Source organism: Eschrichtius robustus, chromosome 20, assembly GCF_028021215.1.
Source record: "Eschrichtius robustus isolate mEscRob2 chromosome 20, mEscRob2.pri, whole genome shotgun sequence".
Classification (NCBI taxonomy): Eukaryota; Metazoa; Chordata; class Mammalia; order Artiodactyla; family Eschrichtiidae; genus Eschrichtius; species Eschrichtius robustus.
Window position 1 is genome coordinate 56,773,968 of NC_090843.1, and position 24,390 is coordinate 56,798,357.

The window sequence follows — 24,390 nt, forward strand, 5'->3', positions numbered from 1 at the left end:
CTTCTTGGGCCTGTTCTTCCTTGTAAATCTGAAGACAGTCTGGAAGATCCATAAGGGAAAAAACTAGATTTTCACTGGAATTGCTCTGAACTTATAGATTGAAGTGAGAGTTAGCATCTTTACCACACGAAGTCTTTCCACCTATGAACATGGTATCTCATTCCATTTATTCAGGCTTTCTTTTATGTCCTTTAACACTGTTTTATAACTTTCCTCTATAAAAGTTTTGCACACCTTTGTTTAGACTTATTCCCAAGTGACTAAGGATTATGATTTTTTTTTCTTTTTGTCTTTTATTTACTTCAGGGTTGCTTTTTCTTCTTTTACTTCCCTAGTTGTTACTGATATGGAGAAACATTATTGATTCTTCTATATTGATCTTCATTCCAACAATGCTGATAACTCTCTTTAGTTCTAATAGTGTGGATTCTCTTGGTTCCTCTATGTTGTTAATCATATGGACTCCACAGAGACAAAATTATCATTAACTTCCCGAATTTTATAACTTATTTCTTTTTATTTTATTGCATTGGCTAGGAGGACCTACAGTACTAAAATGAATTAAAGTACTGACAATAGGCCTTCTTGTCTTGTTTTATCATGAAGTATAATATATTCTATTAGTTTCTAATAGAAACAGAGAGGCCCCCTCAATTCCTCATTTGCTAGGAACTAGTATGAACTCATATTACTAGTGTATTAACTTTTACTGAATGTGCTTTCTGGTTTTTCTCATTTCATTTGTTAATGCAGTGAGTTACATCAATAGATGTTGCAATGTTAAACTATCCTTGTGCTCCTAGTACACATGGTCACGGTATATACTATGTTTTAATACTCTGCTGAAATCAATTTTTTTTAAAAAAATTTTTTACTGTACCGTGTGGCATGTGGGATCTTAGTTCCCTGACCAGGGATCAAACCCGCGCCCCCTACATTGAAAGCACAGTGTCTTAACCACTGGACCACCAGGGAAGTCCCTGAAGTCAATTTTATTTAGGATTTTAAAGTCTATGGTCATAAACAAGACTGGTTTATTGGTACACTAGTATTACTGCTTCCGTTGTACTGATCCCACAAAATGAAGTGGATAGCTCTCTAGTTTTTTCTTGTTACTAACATAGTATATAAAAGATAGGAACAAATTTTCCTTGAAGATTTTTTAAAATCTGCCTATAAAACTTATGCCTGTGACATCCTTTTGTGAGTAAGAATTCTGTTTATTGATTCCATTTCTCTTATGGTTATGGTTTATTCAGTTTCTATTTAAGGTAATTCTGGTAACTCATATTTCCTAGAAAATTATTCATCTAAATTTACAATTTTTTTTGGCATAGACATACAGGCACAGTACTCTTATGTTTTCACATCTCTACTGTACCAGTAATTGTGTCTCCTTTTTATTAGGTTTATTAGTTTTTTTAACCAAAAGATGTGTTTTTTTTTTAAGTTGAAGTATAGTTGATTTACAATACTGTGTTAGTCTCAGGTATACAGCAAAGTGATTCAGTTACATATTTTTTTATATTATTTTCCATTATAGGTTATTATAAGATATTGAATACAGTTCCCTGTTTTATATAGTAAATTCTTATTGTTTATCTATTTTATGTATAGTAGTTTGTTACCTGTTAATCCCATATGCCTAATGTATCCCTCCCCATCTCCCTTTCCCCTTTGGTAACCTTAAGTGTGTTTTCTATGTCTGTGAATCTGTTTCTATTTTGTATATAGATTCGTTTGTATTATTTTTTAGATTCTACATATAAGTGGTATCATATATTTGTCTTTCTCTAACCTACTTCACTTAGTATGATATTCTCTAGGTCCATCTATGTGGCTGCAAATGGCAATAGTTCACTCTTTTTTATGGCTGAATAGTATTCCATTGTGTGTGTGTGCGCGCGTGTGTGTGCGTGTATCTCTATATATCACATCTTCTTAAACCAATCATCTGTTAATGGGCACTTGGGTTGTTTCCATGTCTTAGCTATTTTAAATAGGGTTATCATATTAAGTGAAGTAAGTCAGATACAGAAAGACAAACACCATGTGGTATCTGTAACACTGTAAATCAACTATATTTCAATTAAAAATTTTTTTTTAATTTTTAAAAATATAGTGCTATGAACACTTGTATCTTTTCAAATTAGAGTTTTCATCCAAACATGTGCTTTTGATTTTATTGAGCTTAACTCTTAACTTTGCTTTCTATTTCATTGATTTCTATTTTTTTTTTAAATGTATTTATTTATTTATTTATGGCTGTGTTGGGTCTTTGTTTCTGTGCGAGGGCTTTCTCTCGTGTGTTGTGGCAAGTGGGGGCCACTCTTCATCGCGGTGTGCGGGCCTCTCATTATCGCGGCCTCTCTTGTTGCGGAGCACAGGCTCCAGACGCGCAGGCTCAGTAGTTGTGGCTCACGGGCCTAGTTGCTCCGCGGCATGTGGGATCTTCCCAGACCAGGGCTCGAACCCGTGTCCCCTGCATTGGCAGGCAGATTCTCAACCACTGCGCCACCAGGGAAGCCCTCTATTATTATTTTATTTCTTCTATTTCCTTTGGGTTCACTCTTTTTTCTAGCTTCTGGAGTTGAACATTTAGATCATTTAAGTTTCAATTCCTCATGTCTTTTAAGAAATTAATTTTAATAAATGTTTTTAAAGTTATAAGCTTATTTTCAAAGTACTGTTTTAGCTGCATCCCACAAGTATCTTCATTGTATTCTAAGTATTTTGCAATCTTCATTATGATTTCCTCTTGAACTCATGAGCAACAAGAATGCATTCTTAGTTTCCAAACTTTAAAAAACATTTACATTGTTGCTTAGAATCTTTCTGCGATAGGTAACAAAACATGGTAGTAGCTTGACTTTTAAAATATGTTGAGTATTCCTTTGAGATATACACAATATTTTAAGTGCTCCTTATGAATATAAAAGGATGTATATTTTCAGTTTCTTGGGTGCATCATTCCTAGGGGATCAAACTTTTTAAAATTCCGTTGCTCAAAGTTGTTATATCTACCTACTGCTTGATCTAGCAATTGATATAATGTTAAACACCTCATATGTGTGCAGTTATCAACTTCTTGTAATTCTATTACCTTTTGTATTTTTATGACATGCCATGGCTATTTTGTTAGGTACAGACAAGTTCATGATTATTACATTCTCTTTGTAGACTGTTTCATTCATTGTGAAATACCCTTCTATATCCCTGCAATGCTGTTTGCCATAAGTTCCAATTTTGTTATTATTGCCTCGTTTGTTTTATTTTCTTCTTTTAAAAAATTGAAATGAACTCAGAAGTTTCTTGGTTTTGTTTTTTATAGTCAGATTTATTAGTTTCTATGGTTGGTACTGTTTCTTATATCCTATATGTTCCCTCTATGTTTACTTTTCTTGTAAATGTTATCTTTACTAGTTCTTCTGGTGATTTATGTGGGCGATAAATGCTCTCAGGTTTTGTATGCCTGAAATATCTTATTTGCTCTCCCTCTTAAATAGTTTAGCTGTACATAAAATTTTAGGTTGACAACTGCTTTTTCTCTGCACTCTGAAGATCTTATTTCATTGTCTCCAGGCATCTATTCTGCTTATGTGGTATCTCCTGTCAGCATAATTATTACTTCCCTCTGGTAGTTTTCAATATTTTCTTTTCATTCTTGAGGTTCCACAGTTTAAGATGTGTCGAAGTATGAATTTACTATGATTTACCCTACTTGGTGCTCAGTATTTATGTTGAGGACTCACTTCTGTTTCTTAACGCTTGAAAAAAATCTCAGTTATTATCTCCTCAAATATTCTCTACTACTCCCTCCATTCTCTTCTCCTGGAATTCTTTTTGATGTGTGTTGGAGACTCAACTCATCTTCTGTGTCAATTGCTCTTTGATATTTCTCTCTTTGTCTCACTGGGAGGGAGAACTCCTCAATACCATTTTCTAATTTTTAAAATCTGTGTCTACCATTTAAACCATCTACTTACCTTATTTCAATTTATTTATTGTTTCCAAGATTTCTAATGGTTTTTAATTTTTTAAATATACTCTAGTTTTATTTCCATATTTAAGTACCAACTTAAGGCATCAGAACCATAAGTATCTTCCTAAACCTAGCTTTTAACTATCGCTCTGGTTAGTTAGCATCAGAGCTTTATATATGTTATAACCATGCACAAAATCCTTTTGAACACCACTAGAAAATGCCACTGTCTTCTGGTGACTAACATGAGCTCTATTTCTACTATTCTCCTTCAAATTGAGAACTCTATGGCCTTTTGTTTGCTCCCTCGTGTAACAGGCTCTTACTCATTGCCCAAGATTGAGGATTTCCAAGACACAAACACTGTTGCAGTGCCAATCTTTGTACTGAAATTGGTTAAAGCAGAGAGCTAAATCAAAAACTTTTTTTTGAAAGCTAAATCCCTTTTTCAAGTTCAACAGAAAAGCAACAAAACTTTCAGAAATATTTATAACATTCCCAGTTGAAGACAGCTGGGAAAAGAATGGGTACTAAGGCAGGAACAGACAGTAAGAGGAGTCAAGAGGTAATAATCCCTTTTATTAGCACTCCTCATTACTATTTGCACTTATATTTCAGCCACTCTCCAAATAAATGAAAGCACAGCTATTACAACGCCAAAGCAAAAGCTATTCTTATTGGGAAAAACACCAATGTTTGGACTTCTGGGGCTACTGTGACCTGGTTTGCTGAAAGATAAAACAAAGACTACTGAACACATCAAAACCATGGCTTATACTGTTATCACCTGTGACAATCATAGAAGACTAGATTTATACTTCATGCAATAATATAAGCTGCTGCTTTAGAGGACATCTTTCAATTTGTTTTTTATTATGATACAGGCAAACAGCCAAGCCATAAACTAAATCAACATTTACCTTTTACACACTGTGCAATTTCTTTAGAAATGACACCAAAAACTCTTAAATAGGATCACAGTATTCCCTTTGAAATTTTGTAATAAGTTACCTCACCTGTTCTTTATGGCCAGTTTAAGTTCATTGAGAACATCAGATAGTAAAGATACAATAGTACACATACAGATTATTCATTGGGTCTAGATGTAGTCAAAGCAATTTAACATACCAGGCATGTTTTTGAACAAACCCATATTACAAGCTGCTTAGAGATATAAAACTGCAATTGATAATGTATTTCAGAAATGAGAGGTTCTTAGTCATTTTTATTTCTTCAGAATTTCACAGAAAAGTCAATTTTATAATTTCAAAGAAGAAGATAAGGAAACAAAGGAAACCCTAGCATCTTTATTTGGGGACAGAGAAAAACAGAAAGCAAAATGAACAAACTTTGGACAAGATTAACTTGAATTTATTGGATAAGCAAAGACTGAAAGAAAAAAGTATAGAGAGGATGATCAAGCATCAGAATTATTGGTTGTGAGAAGTGAAGAGAAAAGAGAATGCCACTAGCTAGTATCACAGTGAGTTTGAATTGGTCATCACAGGAAATACTGCCACGACCTCATGCATACACACTAAAATGTATTACACTCACCCTGACAAGAACATACCATTGCACAGAGTTTAAAGTAGTATTTCATCAATTCAAGGTTAAAACGAAATTTAAAAGGGAGATGTTAACAAATTCACATGAACATACTGAAAAACTGGACAGAACTCATTTCTCAGGACAACAACATATATTCAAATAACAATGATAGTGTGCAAAATGTGTTATCTACCCCAGTAGACTATACTTTCTTGAAGACGAAAACCATATTTCATTCATCCCAACCTCCACAGTGCCTTGCAGACTGCCACCATGCCTAGACAGGAACACCAGCTTTCCCAGCTCCTTGTCATCCTATGAAGGAACAAAATTAACAGGGAACAGCCAGCCCTCCTGCAACCCACGAGAAAACAGAATCCCATCCCACACTACAGTCAGTAAACCTTTCTAAGCCACGGGCTGAATTCTGTGAGGCCTAGGAATCTTCCATCCTATTGAACAGTGGCTTTCAAACTGCTTTTACCACAATTCACAGCAAAAAATATATTTTATCACACAACTCTATACATACGTGTGTATATGTAACTGAAACAAAAAATTTTGTTCAATTATATTTACTTAACCTTACCAAGTAAATAATGTGCTCTGTTATTTTCCACTGCATTTCTTTTTAAAACTTGCTGGTCACAACGCACTCAATTTTGCTATCCATCAGTGAGTTACAACATACAGTCTGAATAACACCACTCCGGGACAGCGGTCTTCAAAGTGGGGTACATGTACCCGAGGGGGTACATAAAGACTTTCCAAGGGATTCATTGGCACATGTTGTTTTAAAGGAATCAAACTCTAGATCCTCAACTTCCATAAATAATCTTTCCTAAAACAGAGGGGTATTTATGTGTAGAGTCTCTTTGCCCACCTTCCTTTTCTTAACACCCTTCTCCCTACTTAACAAATGAAAGGCTTTCACCCATCCTGAGTTTTACTATGGTTCACTACCTTACTGTGTAAAAACTTCTCTGTGATGTCAAACCAGAGGAACAATTTAAAATATCAATGTCAGTAACAAAAAAGTGAATGACTGGGCTTCCCTGGTGCCTCAGTGGTTAAGAATCCGCCTGCCAATGCAGGGGACACGGGCTCAAGCCGTGCTCTGGGAAGATCCCACATGCCATGGAGCAACTAAGCCCGTGTGCCACAACTACTGAGCCTGCGCTCTAGAGCCCACGAGCCACAACTACTGAGCCCACATGCCACAACTACTGAGGCCCACGCGCCTAGAACCCGTGCTCCGCAACAAGAGAAGCCACCGCAGTGAGAAGCCTGCACACCGCAATGAAGAGTAGCCCCCGCTCGCCGCAACTAGAGAAAGCCCGCGTGCAGCAATGAAGACCCAACACAGCCAGAAATAAATGAATAAATAAACTTATTTTTAAAAAGTGAATGACTAATAACTGGGTAACAAATCTTTTGGCAGGTCATGTGGATTGCAAAGTCTATTTCAACAAAACTGAAAGAAGATCTATTTGAGTTGTCAGCCTATAGAATAAAAATATTTTTGAAGCTAGAGCACTATGTGATTTAACAAGTAATTCAGAAAGAGTTAAGAGAATAAAAGTCACTATTAAAAAAAAAATACCACTTCTATTTCTGTCTACTTATTTATGAGATCAAGGGCTTAACTTATATCTTTTTTTTTTTTTTTTGCCCCGCTGTGCGGCTTGTGGGATCTCAGTTCCCTGACCAGTGATTGAACCTGGACCATAGCAGTGAAAGCCCAGAATCCTAACCACTAGGCCACCAGGGAACTCCCAACTTATATCTATTAAAAAAAAAAAAACTGAAACATACCTTTTTCTAGACATTAATAATATTCACCAGATGTTAATGACTTAATTGGGAGGGAGAACCAATATATCTCATAAGACCTGCATTTCCAATAATTTTTACAACTTAATAATTATTTTTTAAGTGTGTACAATATTTATGTAATCAATTGTGTACTTTAACTGTAATGATATCTCAATACAAAAGAATTTACATGCATATTTTTATTGCACAGACGTCTGACCAATTTTTTTTAATGGCTTTCAAGCACAAAATATTACTTTAGGCCGGTGGTTCTCAAAGTGTGGCCCCTGAACCAACAATATCAGCATCACCTGGTAACTTTCTAGAAATGCAAATTCTAGGATCCCACAGACCTAGTGAATCAGAAACTCTGGGGGTGCGGCCCAGCAATCTTTGTTTTAACAAACCCTATAGGTAAAATTCTGATGCACACTCAGGTCTGTGTGCTAAAAAACACTTTTTAGAATAAAATTCTGAGGGAGACGTTAAAAAAAAAAACAACACCTAACACAAGGAGGAGAAAAATGTAAAATTCCTTAAGAATTTATTCATGTATTTTTTATTAAATGGATGGTGATGGATATTAAATCACTATGATTGATTCCACTGGATATGTTTAAAAGCATGAAGCTTTAATTTAAATTGTCAGTATTAACAATACGATAGAATTTACATCCTTCGAATTTTTTACGTTTAAAATGAAAAAACTTTTAAGGTGTGAGAGATGTTGATAATCATTTTACAGAGTATATAAACTGAAAAGTTGAAGGATCACTGGTCGATAGTAGTGGTTCTCAAACTGTGGCCCTTGGACTGGCCATACTGCAATCGCCTACAAGTTTATTAGAAATGCAAATTCTCAGGCTCCAGCCCAACATACCGTGTTCCAACAAGTTCTCCAGGTGATTTTCATCCACTTTAAAGTTTGAGAGCTGGTGGTCTATACTAGAACAGTGGTTCCCAAAATTTGGTGTGCATCAGAATTACCTGGTGAGCTTCTTAAAACACTGACTGCTAGACCCTAATCCCAGAGTGTCTGGCTCAATAAGTCTGGGGTAGGATCCAAAATTTTGCATTTCTAACAAGTTTCCCAGGAGATAATAATGCTGATGCTGCTATTCCACAATCATACTTTGAGAATCACTCACTGGTCTAGAGGGCTGTGGAAATCCTATCTATACTTTCCTATGTCAACACCCAAAATGTAAACCCTTTCCCTCATCCTTCAGAGTAGATCTCCCTCGTGATATGCTCCCATACATTTGCCTTATACACTTTGCTTTTTTTTTTTTAAACAACTCACTATTACTTAATCTGTTTTCCTCAGTAGAGTTCAACTCCTATGAGTAAAAGAGCCACATGAATCTTGCCCCTTCTGTATACCCAGCACCTAGGCACAATGCCCACCTCAAAGTAGGTATTAAACATATTAACTGATAATTAACATTTGTTGAATAAATTACATGAAATGTCAGTTTTACTATAACACAGCTAAGGCTATTATTAGAATGCCAACAGTCCTGATTTGCCCGAGGCTATCTCCCAAGTGCTAAGGGGACTGAAAGTCCTGTGTCCCAGGACTATCTAGCCTACCATCTTAAATATCATCAAGGGCAAAAGACAAAGGAATATCTGAATAATGCATTATTCAACTTGTTTTTCAATTTCATTATTAACCCTAGCCTCTAAATAGGCTTCTATTATACTATGCAAGTAGAAATAAAATCAAGATTTATTCAATGATAAAATTAACATTGTACTACCAAGAAACTTGACATTTTAAGGCAGTTTTAGTATGGGGGTTAGGGGAAGACTTATAAACTTACCCTCTTTAGCCAAATACAACTCTTTAAATTTTGCTCTCTTTTGATTAAATTCTTGCTCAAGCTGCTGCTTTGCACGTAAAAATTCTGCATTAATTTTTTCCAATTCTGCTACCCGTTGCTGAAGAGAAACTGGAAAGAAAAATACTAGTTAACAAGTAGTAACTTTTATTCATAAATTAAGTTACAAGAATAAATTAGTATTGCGGCTACACATTTCTATACTGAAACAAGTGGTCAACCTTCTTCCAAAGATCTAATATATTCTAGGAAATCCTACTTTTTCAAAAAAGACACTTCTCCTAGACTTAACACACACATTGTGAATGAATCATGTAAAGTGAAACAGCACGTATATGGAGAATCGCATAAGGCAAATTTCCCAAAAGAAAGCTTCTAAGTTCCTTTGTATAACTGACAGAATGTCAATCCACTTACAGAATCGTTAAATATTGGATTATTTGGGCTACTTACCCCACAAATGAACCCACTACCAATCTTGCTAGCTTCTGTCTCTCTCAAGTGTTATGAGCAAAATCTAAAGGGCACCCTGATTAGGACAGCCATATCAGCCTGAACTACTCTCCCAATTTCAAGATGATTCATTACCATTATACTGAAATCATAATCAAGAAACCTTTCATATAGAAAGGATACAGAATCGTACATTCTGTATGAACTCTCAATGACTGGGAGATTATCTGGTTTTTAGATTAATTTGATTGTGGTATGGCAGGGATTGGGACACATTTTTACTTCAGGGGCTCTATAATTTGGCCACAGCTAAATATATAAACACCTATCCTGACCAAACCCAGAGGGTCTTTTGGTTCAAGAAAGGAGAGGGAAATTCAGGAGTCCAAACCCCTGACCTCCTCCTTTTCCCCAACAGCAACCTAGCCACAAAGCTATGACCCTAATCGCTCCAGGGGATACTTATCAGTACTAACACCTCTGCCTGATCACCTAGGTCAGCAGAGGTCTCAGTTCCCTACCACGAGCCACCCCCAGATAATGATGATTTACTAAAATTTTAACCATGATCTGAGATTAGCTCTGAAGGTCTTCCCCCCACAACCTATTACTCACTTTAATCGAGATTATAATTTTATAACACACAGAAAAAAGACTGGAAAAAATGCACCAATGATTTGTCTATGAGAAATAGAATTATGGCTCATTAATTTCTTCCATGTGCTTTTCAAACTTCTCTACAACTCCTGTGATAATAAACAATTAACTAAAACCACTATTTGTTCATTCCCATGACATCTTCAGACTAGCTCCGCTACAGATCTAACAGCATCGATGCAATCCATGGCAAAAAAAGGAAATGACAGTTGCTTTGAGTTCCATGTCATTAAAGGTAAGGAGTCATTTTGAGGAGCAAACATCTAGGATCTTTAGGTCAAAGCAAAGAATGACATCTGGTCATCTGAACATGTGCTAACCTTCGGAGAAAGACAAGGATGGAGAATCCACTGGAAGGAGGAAACGTGCAGTTATTTCATATTTACCATTTGAAATCATGAAGGAAATGGGTTCTCTGTGCTATTTCCTTGTCTTGGTATTTTTATTGTCCAATTCCAATTGTTAAATAAATTAAGCAAATTTTCCACTTAATATTTTAAAGTTACTGGTACCTACTGATTAATACATGGGTTAAGGAAGGGCACTGGAAAATAAAGAAAGAAGAAAAAGCAGGATCCCTCTGTTCTTACTTTTCCCTAACAACTACACTCCCACCCACTACTACCTTCTACTAAAACACACCCACATACATACACACACACACACACACACACACACACACACACAAAATGTCCATACCTTTCAACATTATATTTATATTTAGGAGCGAAGGCTAATGAATCAATGAAAACTAAAATGCAGCCTTTAAAATTACAGCCAAGAAAGATTAAGTGTGTTTCCAATACTCCCAACGCTGTCCTGGCTCTGACCCACAGTTCAGACGCCATCCACACCCACAGGTCTGGCTGCCTCTCTCCACGATTCAGAACAAATTTCAATTCCAGGAGTCATGATCCCATTGAGGATACACCAAGTAACTCCCTTATTTGTTTTCTTAATAAAAAAATTTAAAATCCCCCCCCAAATTTTTTTTAACTCCACCTCAAGTACTTCTAACATACTGCAATTCTACAACACAAAGGCCAAAACAACTGCTTTTTACATGAATGCCTCTACTGCTGTATGTAGAAAAACCAATTCACCTTGCATAAGACAGTAAGAAAGTTTACAAACAGGCATATCCTATAACATAATGCATGAGCAACCAACCACAAATCAAACTGAAAACAGATCTCATCACACAAAATACTTTATTATTTTTCTAACATGGTGACGAGCAGTTCACAATAACTAGCTAATAGTTCATGTAAAAACCACTTAGCCTGGCATATAGAAAAAAAAGGATGTTAGCTGTAAACTAGTGAGATTTACTGATACTAAATGAATAAGGAGAGACTTCCCTGGTGGTCCAGAGGTTAAGACTCCACACTCCCAATGCAGGGGGCCAGGATTCAATCCCTGGTCAGGGAACTAGATCCCACGTGCCACAGCTAAAGATCCCGTGTGCCACAACTAAGACCTGGCGCAGCCAAATAAATAAATAAAATTTTTTTTTTTAATGAATAAGGGAAAACAGCAGAGTGATCAACTGGCTTTGACAAAAGACCAGAAGTCACTTCCAGCCTCATGATTCTGACTCAGTTCCATGCTTAGACTTCCAGCTCATATCCTTCCCTACTACCATGTATCAACACGGACAAATTGTTAACACCAACTTCAACAATATTAAGCCTGCTGTAACTCACAGCTGAGAGCTATTAGTATATCAGCCTTTGTTAAACATTCCACACATTCTGTATATTGCTACCTTCGTTTGAGTAATAAAAAAAGGGGGAACACTATGTTATGCAATGGCTTCTTTTAATGCTTGACATCCAAAGGGAAAAATTATTACATCATTTATTCAAAATGTCTGCATTGGTGGTACAGGGGTGAGCATAGCTGCCTTCCAAAATGTCTGAATTAAGCAACAGTACAGAAAGAAAAGAATAATATGGCAAATAAATGAAGGAAATAGTCAATAATTCTTAGGTATATCTCCTTCCCTAATTTTGATATGAATGGGAAAATATGTAATAACTTAAAAATATCTTTAAGCCTCAAGCTGCGTCCTACTATTACATTCCTCTAAGTGTACTAAATTTGATGAGACATTATCAATGGGAAAAGAAAAAAAATACAGTCTAGGTCAAATATTACTACAATCAGAATCTTTCTGTTTAAAAATGTTCAAGATCCAAGAAAACACCTATTTCAAGGAAAAAAGAAAAAAGCATAACTCCAGTGGAACAAAAGAATCTGAACAGTTCCTGAAACTCAGAAGTCTTAACCTGTGTATCACTGGCTTTTAAAATGAAACTGTTAAGTATGGTAGGTACGTACACCCATCCAATGGAATAATATCAAGTCAGAAAAATTACATTAAAAGATTAAGACAAAATTAGATATAACATAATATGATCTTTGGAAAATATATGTATTTAAAAAAGACTGGCAAGAATATGCCAAATTATATTCAGAGTGGTTGCCTCTCTGAATCAAAGCATAATTAAAAGGATAAATTAGGGACTTCCCTGGTGATGCAGTGGTTAAGAATCTGCCTGCCAATGCAGGGGACACGGGTTCCACCCCTGCTCCAGGAAGATCCCACATGCCACAGAGCAACTTAAGCCCATGCTCCACAACTACTGAGCCTGCCCTCTAGAGCCCATGAGCCACAACTACTGAAGCCCGTGCGCCTAGAGCCCGTGGCCCGCTATGAGAAAAGCCACCGCAGTGAGAAGCCCGTGCACTGCAACGAAGAGTAGCCCCCGTTCGCCGCAACTAGAGAAAAAGCCCGCAAGCAGCAACGAAGACCCAACGCAGCCAAAAATAAGTAATTTTTTTTAAAAAGGGATAAATTACATTGATTGCGTTTAAATTAAAAGACAATAAGGTGCTTCTTCTTTTTTTTTTTTTAGTTTTACTGATTATAATTTTATCTTATTGCTCCATCTCAATCTCTCTGCTCATAAAAAGTGCACATAACTTACTTCAGTGGTCTTAAAATATTTTAACACACTAAATAGTCATTTTTTAAAACTACACTTATATTTTCCCAGGACAAACAATTTGCTAAAACAGATAAATTTTCTAAAAAAATAATCTCGGGACTTCCCTGGTGGTCCGGTGGTTAAGACTCCAAGCTTCCACTACAGGGAGCATGGGTTCGATCCCTGGTCAGGGAGCTAAGATCCCACATGCCACATGGTGTGGCCAAAAAATAAATAAATAAATAATCTCTTCTGTTTCAGAAGTGGCCTTCCAGCTAGCAAACTACCTTCTCCCTGTACTCTGAAAACTAATCATGTCCAGCCTCTTTGAGGAATTACTAAAAATGATTATAATTTGCAGTAAATCTACCCACTGAATTGTGCTTTGTTGAGAGAATATTAAGTAAATCCACAATTACTTAGCATGCCTCAAAAAGGAAGGGGAAAAGAGAAAGTAAAGTAAAGCAGTCCACAAGCAGGTTAACATTACCAATCACTTTACAATATTAGAGGAAACAGATATGGCATTTGGGAATCACTTTTTCCATAATACTAAAGATAATCATAAATTCTTTAGTATAATAGAAAGTTGTCATTTCACTTCATATAATCCTCCAAACTCTGACTTTAGCAACTTTAAGAAACTGCATCCTTTTACCTTGTCCATTTACTCAGATGAACCATTCTAAAACAAAAAAACATCTGGTGATGAAGCTTACACAGAACGTCTTCTTAGCCTTCCTTATGTGAACCAAAGTGAAAATCCTTATTTTCCTTATTCTTTTTTGCAACTCTCTTAAATAATTACCCGTCATAATATTTCAGATAAAAGATAATAATACTTTTAAAATGATGGGCTTCAAATAAGAAAGTCAATTATTTCTCATGTAAAGATTAGGTGTTTATGTAAACGACTTGAAAATGTTGTTATAAATCCAGGAAAAATATTAAATGAAAGAACAAACTGGCACCAAATTTTAATTCAGGTGGAAAATGAGATAATGAAAAACTAATTAAGAAGAGTCTTCAAAAGGGCAAAAGCAGAATTAAGGATGGAAAAGACTGATTTGGGGGAGAGGTAGCAGGGGTGGCAAGGATAAAGGTGGAAGAATCAAAAGACACAAGAATATTTTCTAATTTTCAGCCTCCCTAGAGATGTTAATGATCAAAATTAACTAATAACCTCTAGCCATTTGCAGTGTGGAATTTTCTGGGTCTAATTTTTAGTTTACATAATTGAGTGGGAATAATTAGGATCATAGTGTTGCAAGGATTTTAGAGATTATTCTAGTCCAGTGTATTTCAAACTAAACGTCAATCCATTAGTGAGTTGTTACATCAATTTAGTGATTAGCAATCTGCCTTTTATTTATTTATTTATTTTTAATTTATTTATTTTATTTATTTTATTTTTTTTTGGCTGCATTGGGTCTTTGTTGCTGCGCGCAGGCTTTCTCTGGTTGCGGCGAGCGGTGGCTACTCTTCGTTGCGGTGTGCGGGCTTCTCATTGTGGGGGCTTCTCTTGTTGCGGAGCACAGGCTCTAGGCGCCCGGGCTTCAGTAGTTGCGGCACGCGGGCTCGGTAGTTGTGGCTCGCGGGCTCTAGAGCGCAGGCTCAGTAGTTGTGGCACACAGGCTTAGCTGCTCCGCGGCATGTGGGATCTTCCTGGGCCAGGGCTCGAACCTGTGTCCCCTGCATTGGCAGGCAGCTTCTTTTTTTTTTTTAAAGATTTATTGATTGATTGATTGCTATGTTGGGTCTTCGTTTCTGCGCTAGGGCTTTCTCTAGTTGCGGCAAGCGGGGGCCACTCTTCATCGCGGTGCGCGGGCCTCTCACCGTCGCGGCCTCTCTTGTTGCGGAGCACAGGCTCCAGACGCGCAGGCTCAGTAGTTGTGGCTCACGGGCCTAGTTGCTCCGCGGCATGTGGGATCTTCCCAGACCAGGGCACGAACCCGTGTCCCCTGCATTAGCAGGCAGATTCTCGACCACTGCGCCACCAGGGAAGCCCTGGCAGGCAGCTTCTTAACCACTGTGCCACCAGGGAAGCCCCAGCAGTCTGCTTTTTAAAGTTAATAAAATATAATAGGAAATATCAGCAACACATTTAATATGGGTATGTGTTATTTCATAACTGGGTTGCAATGAAAAAAGTGTTTCTTACTGTGGAGAGAGGTTAAAATAGTTTGAAAACCACCAATTCCTAACTCATGCAGGAATCCATTTCTATAACAACACAGACGTGTGATCATATGGCTTACACATGAACATAAATCTAATAACTCAGTTCACTGCCTCATGGGGTAGCCAATTCCACCATTAAGAGATTTTAGATTATCTTTCCCCCTTTACTTGGACAATTGGTCATCTGTTAGAAATATCTGTTTTTAGTAACAGGACCCTAAATCATCTTCCTGAGAGATCTTAGTTCTGGCCTACAGAATTAGCAAGGAAAATTTCTAATATCTAACATCTATACTTGCCCTCTCCTTTCTTCTCCAGATGAAACATCTCCTAACCCTTTAATAACTTCTAAATTCTTCATTATCTCAGTTGCTCTCTCTGCACACTACAGTTAGTCAAAATTCTACATAAAATAGGACACACTGATCCTAACACAATACCAGCTTAGTAGAAACATTATATCTGGGGGCTAATGTACTGTAAATTTACCCTAGCTTTTTTTGGCCATGACCTCACATTGTCATTGTTAGCCTGTAAGATTAATGTTAATCTAACACTGTCCGTAAATCCTTTTCACTTAAACTTAAGCCAAGGCTTCCTCCAACCTATACTAGTGTGGTTCAGCCATACTGCAGAGTTTTGTTTGAAAACAAAGTTTTAAGTTAAAGCTAGAGATAGAGCCCTTTGGTGCATCACCCGAGATCTCAGGAGAGGTTGATATTGATATATTAGATTGCTCTATTAGTTACAAATTCATTCCAACTATCCTCAGTATCAGATCACATTTCATCTTATCCATGATTTCATACCAGTATAGTCAAATGCCTTATTAAAATTCAAAAATAAGCCATCTACAATTTCAGAGTCAGAGAGGCTTGTGCTTCAACCCAAACCCAAGCACTTCCATTACATGAACTGGGGAAAACAGTTTAACCTTTCCAAGATTTCATTAAAATAAAGATGATACCCATTTTGCAGAGTATCACATGCAACGAGGATTAAATATACCATCATATAAAAGCAACTCACATATAACAGGCACTTAAATGTTACTATTAACAACTTCAGAATTTAAATAATTTCAGGTTGATAACTGTCCTTAAAAAAAAAGGAGATGTACATTAGGCTCAACTTGTTCTAGAGATTCTTCCTAGTGATAACTACAAAATCATTTTATTTTCTAAAATGTTCATAAATCACTTACTTAATAATCAATTCCTTTTTAAGTGTTCCAGAAATTGTATTTAAGCAAAGTTATCAATTAAGACAAGCAGGTAAACGAAGTTTTGAAAAAAGTCAAAAACAGAGAAAAGAAGCAACTGTGAACAAAAGAATGGGGATTTCAAGGAATGTTCAGTAGATAAACAATGCAGTATAAACTATATTCCAGGCTCTATTCCTATATTTTTAAAGGCTATAAAGCTATATTCCACCATATACTCCCATATGGAATATATATTGACAATGTGAACCATGCAAAGTCTGAAACAAATAAAGATAACTTGAAAAATAAACTATACACACTACTATATATTAAATAGATAACCAACAAAGACCTACTGTATAGCACAGTGACCTATACTCAATATTTTGTAATAACCTATAAAGGAAAAGAATCTGAAAAAGAATATATGCACACACACACACACATAACTGAATCACTGTGCTGTATACCTGAAACTAACACGACATTGTAAATCAACAGTACTTCAATTTTTAAAAAAAGCTAACTATATGGTTGAAATAAACTATGGACATTTTTGAATACTGGTCAAGATATACAATACAGTTCAACCACCATTACATTCATTTTACCAGATAATTTTTCAATCACCTTAATTTCTGATTACATTTAGCCCAATTACCATAACTGTCAAAAGCCTGTGTTAAACAGCTGATATAAATATGCATGGATAAAAATGGATAGTTACCTATTCAATTTGTACAAACTGGTATTATTCTACTTCTCAAGTATATCAAATACCAAATGCCAAGCCAGATGAAAAAGCATGATTGTGTCATTTGCAGAGGCATGGATGGACCTAGAGACTGTCATACAGAGTGAAGTCAGTCACAAAGAGAAAAACAAATATCGTATGCTAACACATATATGTGGTATCTAGAAAAATGGGATAGATGATCTTATTTGCAAAGCAGAAATAGAGACACAGAGGTAGAGAATAAACATATGCATACAAAGGGGAAGGGCGGGGGGTGTGGGATGAATTGGGAGACTGGGATTGACATATATACACTATTGATACTATGTATAAAATAGATAACTAATGAGAACCTACTGTATAGCACAGGGAATTCTACTCAATGCTCTGTGGTGACCTAAATGGGAAGAAAATCCAAAAAAGGGGATATATGTATATGTATAGCTGATTCACTTTGCTGCACAGCAGAAACTAACAAAACATTGTAAAGCAACTATACTCCAATAAAAATTAAAAAAAAAAAAAAACTGGAAAAAAAAAAGAAAAAGCATGACTCTCACTGGACTGATAAGCAGATGTCAGTCTGCTTATACTATTATCAGATAATATTGGATATTTAGATATTTTAAAATATTTTAATATTTTAAAAGACAAAGAAAGCTATTCAAAACTTAAATACCTTAAGTTTAAAACTTAAAGAAGGCTTACTTAAGGAAACAGCCAAAAGAATTCAGTTTTCTGAATAACTGAATGCCTATTAACTCTACTGGCATTCACAAGTAGAACTACATCATGCCACTTCAGGACCTGGCTTGGAACTCTGAGAATTCACTATTAGTGAAGTTGCATTTAATCCTTTTTTTGTGCTTGAATTAACCAAGTGTCAGTAAGGTTGCTGGTGGGAATGCAAAATAGTACAACCACTTTGGAAAACAGTTTGGCTGTTCCTTACAAACACACACCTACCATATGATACAGAAATCCTACAAATGAAAACATATTTCCACACAAAGATTTGTATACAAATGCTCGCAGCAGCTTTACTTATAATAGCCAAAACTTGGAAATAACCCAAATGCCCACTATAAATGGACAAATAACAGTGTATCCATACAATGGAATATTAGACAGCAACAAAAAGGAATGCATTACTAATCACACAACATGGCTAAATCTCAATAACATCATGCTCAGTGAAAGAAATCAGATACAAAAAGTATGATCCCGGGCTTCCCTGGTGGCGCAGTGGTTGAGAATCTGCCTGCCAATGCGGGGGACACGGGTTCAAGCCCTGGTCTGGGAAGATCCCACATGCCACGGAGCAACTAGGCCCGTGAGCCACACCTACTGAGCCTGCGCGTCTGGAGCCTGTGCTCCGCAACGAGAGAGGCCCCGATAGTGAGAGGCCCGTGCACCGCGATGAAGAGTGGCCCCCCGCTTGCCACAACTAGAGAAAGCTCTTGCACAGAAACGAAGACCCAACACAGCCAAAAATAAATAAATAAATAAATAAAATAAAAATAAAGGAATTCCTTTAAAAAAAAAAAAAAAAAAAGTATGATCCCACTTACATGAATTCTAGAAAAGGCAAAACGATAATGACAGAAAGCAGATCAGCATTTGCCCAGAAGTGGGGGGAGGACTTTAACCACAAAGTGTCATGAAAGAACTTTTTGGGGTAAAACGTTCTATAAAACAATTACGGTGATGGTTACAAACTATATAGGTTTTTGAAAACTCATGAATCTATATACTTAAAACTAGTAAATTTTAGCATAAATTATTTTTTAATCAGCTTTATTGTGGTATGTGTTTACAATTACAAGAATAAATTAGTGCTTGGTAACAGCCTAAGTGCTATCCTCATAGCCAATTTTATTATCCTCATAGCACTTATCACTATCTGAAATTATTTCTCTAAATATCTGACTGTTTAAATATTGCTCCATACTCAAGCAGACCCTCAGTGAAAACTGAGACTTTACGTATTCTGCTCGTTGCTACATTTCCAACACCTAGAACTGTGGCTAGCACATGGAAGGTGTTCAATAAACATTTACTAAATAAATAAGTAAACGAAAAAGTGAGCTGGAATAACTAAAACCCACTGATGAAGAGGAACATTAAGTCAGGATTTTAAAAGATAGCAAGGATCTAAAGAAGCAAAGGAGAGAAGAGTATTCAACTGGGAACAATCAAAGGCAAAGGGAGCAAGACAGTGATGCATATCTGTCTAGGAGCCAGCAAGCAAACATCTCTGACATGGGGAAAACTGCGACTTTCCCCACTTTGCACGTTAAATCCCAATGAGTTACTTCTTGGCTTTCCAATATGGTAGCCACTAGCCACATGAGGCTACTGAACACCTGAAATGTGGCTATCTGAATTAAGGTATGTGTTAAGTATGAAATATATATGGAATTTTGAAGACTTTAGTACAAAAAAAATTTTACTATCTCATTAATACTTTCTATAGTGATCACATGTATAAATTGTAACATCTGGAATATACTGGGTAAATAAAATACATTATTAATTACCACAGAAAGTTATACACAAATGTTCAGAGAAGCATTATTCATAATAGCTAAAAAAAGGAAACCCAAATGTCAATCAACTGATGAATGGATAAACAAAATTTGGTATATTCAGACAATGGACTATTATATGTCCAAAAAAGGAATGAAGTACTGAAAAGTTACAAGAGCCTTGAAAACATTATGTTAAGTGAAAGAAGCCAGACACCAAAGGCTACATATTGTAGGATTCCATTTATATGTAATGTCCAGAAAGGGAAAATCCATAGCAACTAAAAAATTAGTGGTTTTGAGTTAAAACCACTAATTAATTAATGGTTTTAATTAAATTAAATGGTTTTAATTAAAATTATTTTGCTATATGAATTAAATCTCAATAAAGCTGTTATTTTTTTTAAATTTATTTCACTTCTCTATTTGGAAGTGTTTGTTTTGATTTTTTTTACTTTTTTAATGCGGCTGCTAGAAAAAACTTAAAGTTACACCCTTTGGCTCACATTACATCTCTACTGGACAACACTGTTCTAGAGAGCTTATGGTGGGGGGTGATACCCTGGATATTTTGAGCTCTCAGTTTTACCTCTATTTTTCTTACACTCTCCATTTTTCCCAATTTGCCAGCCTGCTTCAAGTATCACCATACTTCAGGGCCAACTTAGACACTAAGATCAGTCATCTTAAAACGCTAGATTTCCTTCTCCCCTGTGCTTTTACAGTTAACACAGTGTTACTCTACTATAGTATGCAGACTGTTACTGGTCTAATAAGATAAGGAGTTTGTGTAAGAACATAAAATCAACTAAGACCCTAAGCACATTGCTCAGTTCATCGGACATTTTCTGATGAAGGAAGCAGTACACTAATTTACATTCTGGTGCAAGTTCTTTCTCCCCTTGCAGACCACTGCTGTAGTAGACAACTGTCATATCCATGGCTGCCCATCATTTTTTAGTCTTTCTACATTTAAAGACATTCCATTTTATGAGTTTCAGCTCTCCAAAACAGAATTCAAACACAAATTCCCAGTCTCCCTTGAAACCAGAATGCAGGCATGTCACCTAAGGCTCTCCAATCAGACACACACATGCAACTTCAATTCAGAACTGAGCAGTGTAAAGAAACAAGGTTCCATTCTTGCTGCTGGAAGGCTTCCAGTAGCTTCCCAGTGGTTAGTCCAGTTCCTGAAGCAGAAACGGCATCAGTGAAAGCAGCAATAGCAACTGTATTAAAATGGAGCTTCATATGCTCCTCGGCACCAGAGGAAACAGTCTTTCCTGTCAGGCCAGTTCTGTGGCAGCTTTTAGCCATAGACAGCAGTGATTCTCAAAGTGTGCTTCTGAGACCACAGAATCACTATCACCTGGGAACATGTTAAAAGTGGAAATTCTCAGACCCCATCCCAGACCATCTTGATTCAGAAATTCTGGGTGTGGGGCCCAGAAATGTGCCGTAATAAGCTCTTGAGATGCATGCTACAGTTTGAGAACCAATGGCCTAGAATCTATTTCTCCCTGCTTTCCCAATGACTCTGTAAACTACTTCACATCTTCTCAAAAATTCCTTTTATGCTTAAACCAGACAAAACGTTTGGTTTGCAACAAAAAACACTGAGTGAAACATACCATATTGTCACTCCCATCACCATTCTCTTAAAAACTGCTCATAGAATGCTAGACACTGATTAAAAGAAAAAAAGAAAAAATCCACAAAGGTTAACATTGGTTAGAAAATAGAAAAAACTCTGGAAACTCTGCTTATAATCAACCCGGTTGATTTATTTCATGACAGTATGTGGAGGCACATACTGACTTACTTTCGAAGAGTACACAAGTACAGTACGGAAAGGCGAGGGAGGGAGGGAGAGACACTTCAGTTTCTTGAAACTGTAACAAACACTACCCAGCAGGGGTGATCAAGGCTAGCATCAACATAGATAACACTGATAAGCCACGCTGATAGTATGCATCCTTGATATGATGCAATGAAACTGGCACTTTACCTGTGTGGTCTTCTCCCCAAAACCCACAATCCCAGTCTATTCATGAGAAAAACATCAGCCAGATCCCAACCGACGGACAGTCTACAAAATACCGGATCAGTGCTTCTTAAAACTGACTAGGTCATCAAAAAGTCAGAGAAACTGTCACAGTCCAGAGGAGCCAAAGTACACATGGTGACCAAATGTAATGTGGTGTCTAGATAGTATCTAGAAACAGAAAAAGTTTATTAAGAAAAAGCTAAGGCTTTGCAGCCAATTAAGCCAACCATGCTCTTTTCCCCGCGGGGGCCCGGTGTGCAATGGCTGCAAACAGCAGCCTCCTCCGTAGTGTATGCAGCCTGTTGCCTGTATGGGTTGCCCTAAGAGACCCTGGGAACAGCCCTTTCCAGTGGACATTCGTGGCTGGCGCGCTGTCCCCAATCTAGGCTCCAGACAGGTATGCATGGTGCCTTTGGAAAGCCCCAGGGCACAGTGGCCAGGGTCCACATAGGCCAAGTCATAATGTCCATCCGCACCAAGCTGCAGAACAAGGAGCATGTGATTGAGGCCCTACGCAGGGCCAAGCTGAAGTTCTCTGGCTGCCAGAAGATCCATGTCTCCAAGTAGTGGGGATTTACTAAGTTTAATACAGATGAATTTGAAAATATGGTGGCAGAAAAGCGGCTCATCCCAGATGGCTGTGGGGTCAAATACATCCCTAATCGTGGCCCCTGGACAAATAGCGGGCCCTGCACTCATGACAGCCTTGACACTGTCCGCTCCTTACTCACGCCCACCAATAAATTCTACTTTCCTGCCAAAAAAAAAAAAGAAAGAAAAAGCTAAGGAAATCTGAATAAAGCAGGGGCTTTAGTTAGGAGAAATGTGTCAATATTAGTTCATTAATTTTGACAAATGTACTATACTAATACATCATGTTTTTAACAAGGGAACCTGGATGTGCAGTATATGAAAACTCTATCCTATCTTTCCAACTTTTCCATAAGTCTAACACCATTTTAAAATAAAGTTTGTTTTTTTTTAAGCTATTGGCTAAACTGAATGGTTTTCAAATTCAAATAAATGAATACCTTTACTAAAGCTGTTACCAGAGGTCTGGCACTGTTCACCACGCAGCAAAGAGCAACTAGCCCTCCACACACCATCCCCACCACACTGCTCCGCCTCCAAAAGAGCCTTCAAGCTTAATAGAAATGAAAACCTCATGCATTTGAATGCTTAGCTGAGTAGACTTCCCTTCCCATCTGACTTACTATTATACTCTATAAGATCCAATTTTATCTCCTAACAAACTTAGTTTTGCTTAGAGTCAGAGAACAAAGGATATAGAAAAAGCAGAGTTTAGAGATTAGTGCAGTTTGTTGAAAAGCCCCATAAGTGAGGAACAGATCCCACTGACTGGATGACTGGGTCACAGAGAAAAAATGAAATAAAACAATGACTAGAACTGAACTGGAATTTGGTTACATTTAAAGGAAAAGCAAACAAACCTAATTTTTAAAAATTCAGCAGCACTGGGGAAGTCACCAGTATATAGCTTGGTCCCAAAACTAATGTTCATAATAAGCCATTGATAAAAGATTCAGTGATATCCAGTGTACTCTGTTTAAGAAAACAGGGTAAAAGTGTAATTTATTTCAGAAAAATTGCTAAGAAAAATACATGCTATGCTCCTAGCACCTAGAACGTGGTCTCTAAATACTGTTTCCCACAAAAAGTAACCAGGGTTCCTTGGAAAAAACTCTGATTCCCGGCCTGGGGCAGGAAGTATACAAGATAAACCTGGAACATCTTCGCACCTATTGGGGTTTTATCAAAGGACTTCCCTTTGTAACAAAGGAGTCAACTTACAAGGATTTAATGGGCAAAGATGAGATAATCTGAGCATCAGTGTGGTAGGTTGAACCAACCCTCCCCTCAGATGTATTAATTTCCTAATCACCAAACGTATAAACATTACCTTATATGGTAAAAGATATAATTAAGTTAAGGATCTTGAAAACAGTAGTTTATCCTGGACTATCCAGTGGGCCATAAATGCAATCGCATCTACCCTTACAAGAAACAGGAGTTCCTCAGCAGACACAAAGAGGACTATGCAATGTGATAACAGAAGCAGAAATTGGAGTGAGGAAGCCAAGGAATGCCAGCAGCCACCAGAAGCGGGAAGAGGCAAGGAACAGATGCTCCCCTAGAACCTCTGGAAGGAGCACAGACCTGCTGACACCTGATTTCAGCCCAGTGATACTGATTCTGGACGTCTGGCCTCCTCAACTGTGAGAGAATAAACTCCTGTCGTTTTAAGCCATCCAGTATGGTAATTTGTTGGAGCAGCCATAGTAAACTAATATAATCAGTAACTACAATGAAGTAAAACATATACATTATTTAAATCCATGTGTTCTTGATGATATACGAAGGAAAAAAAAACCTGATTG

General features: G+C 36.9%; 1 protein-coding gene and 1 non-coding gene across 3 annotated transcripts in view; one reads left to right on the forward strand and one right to left on the reverse strand.

Moving 5' to 3' along the window:
• RABEP1 (rabaptin, RAB GTPase binding effector protein 1) overlaps positions 1–24,390 on the reverse strand; it is a 102,727-nt gene that overhangs the window by 57,432 nt on the left and 20,905 nt on the right. The window contains exon 2 of one of the 2 annotated variants that reach the window (XM_068530620.1): positions 9,175–9,303. The exons of the other annotated variant lie outside the window; for it this stretch is intronic. Within the exon in view, the coding sequence (XP_068386721.1) occupies positions 9,175–9,303 (129 nt within the window). The remainder of the gene's footprint in view (positions 1–9,174; positions 9,304–24,390) is intronic. 2 annotated transcript variants of the gene reach the window in all.
• Positions 22,199–22,333, forward strand: LOC137755642 (small nucleolar RNA SNORA70). Its single transcript, XR_011072038.1, has one exon. It is a non-coding gene; the product is annotated as a small nucleolar RNA SNORA70 (small nucleolar RNA).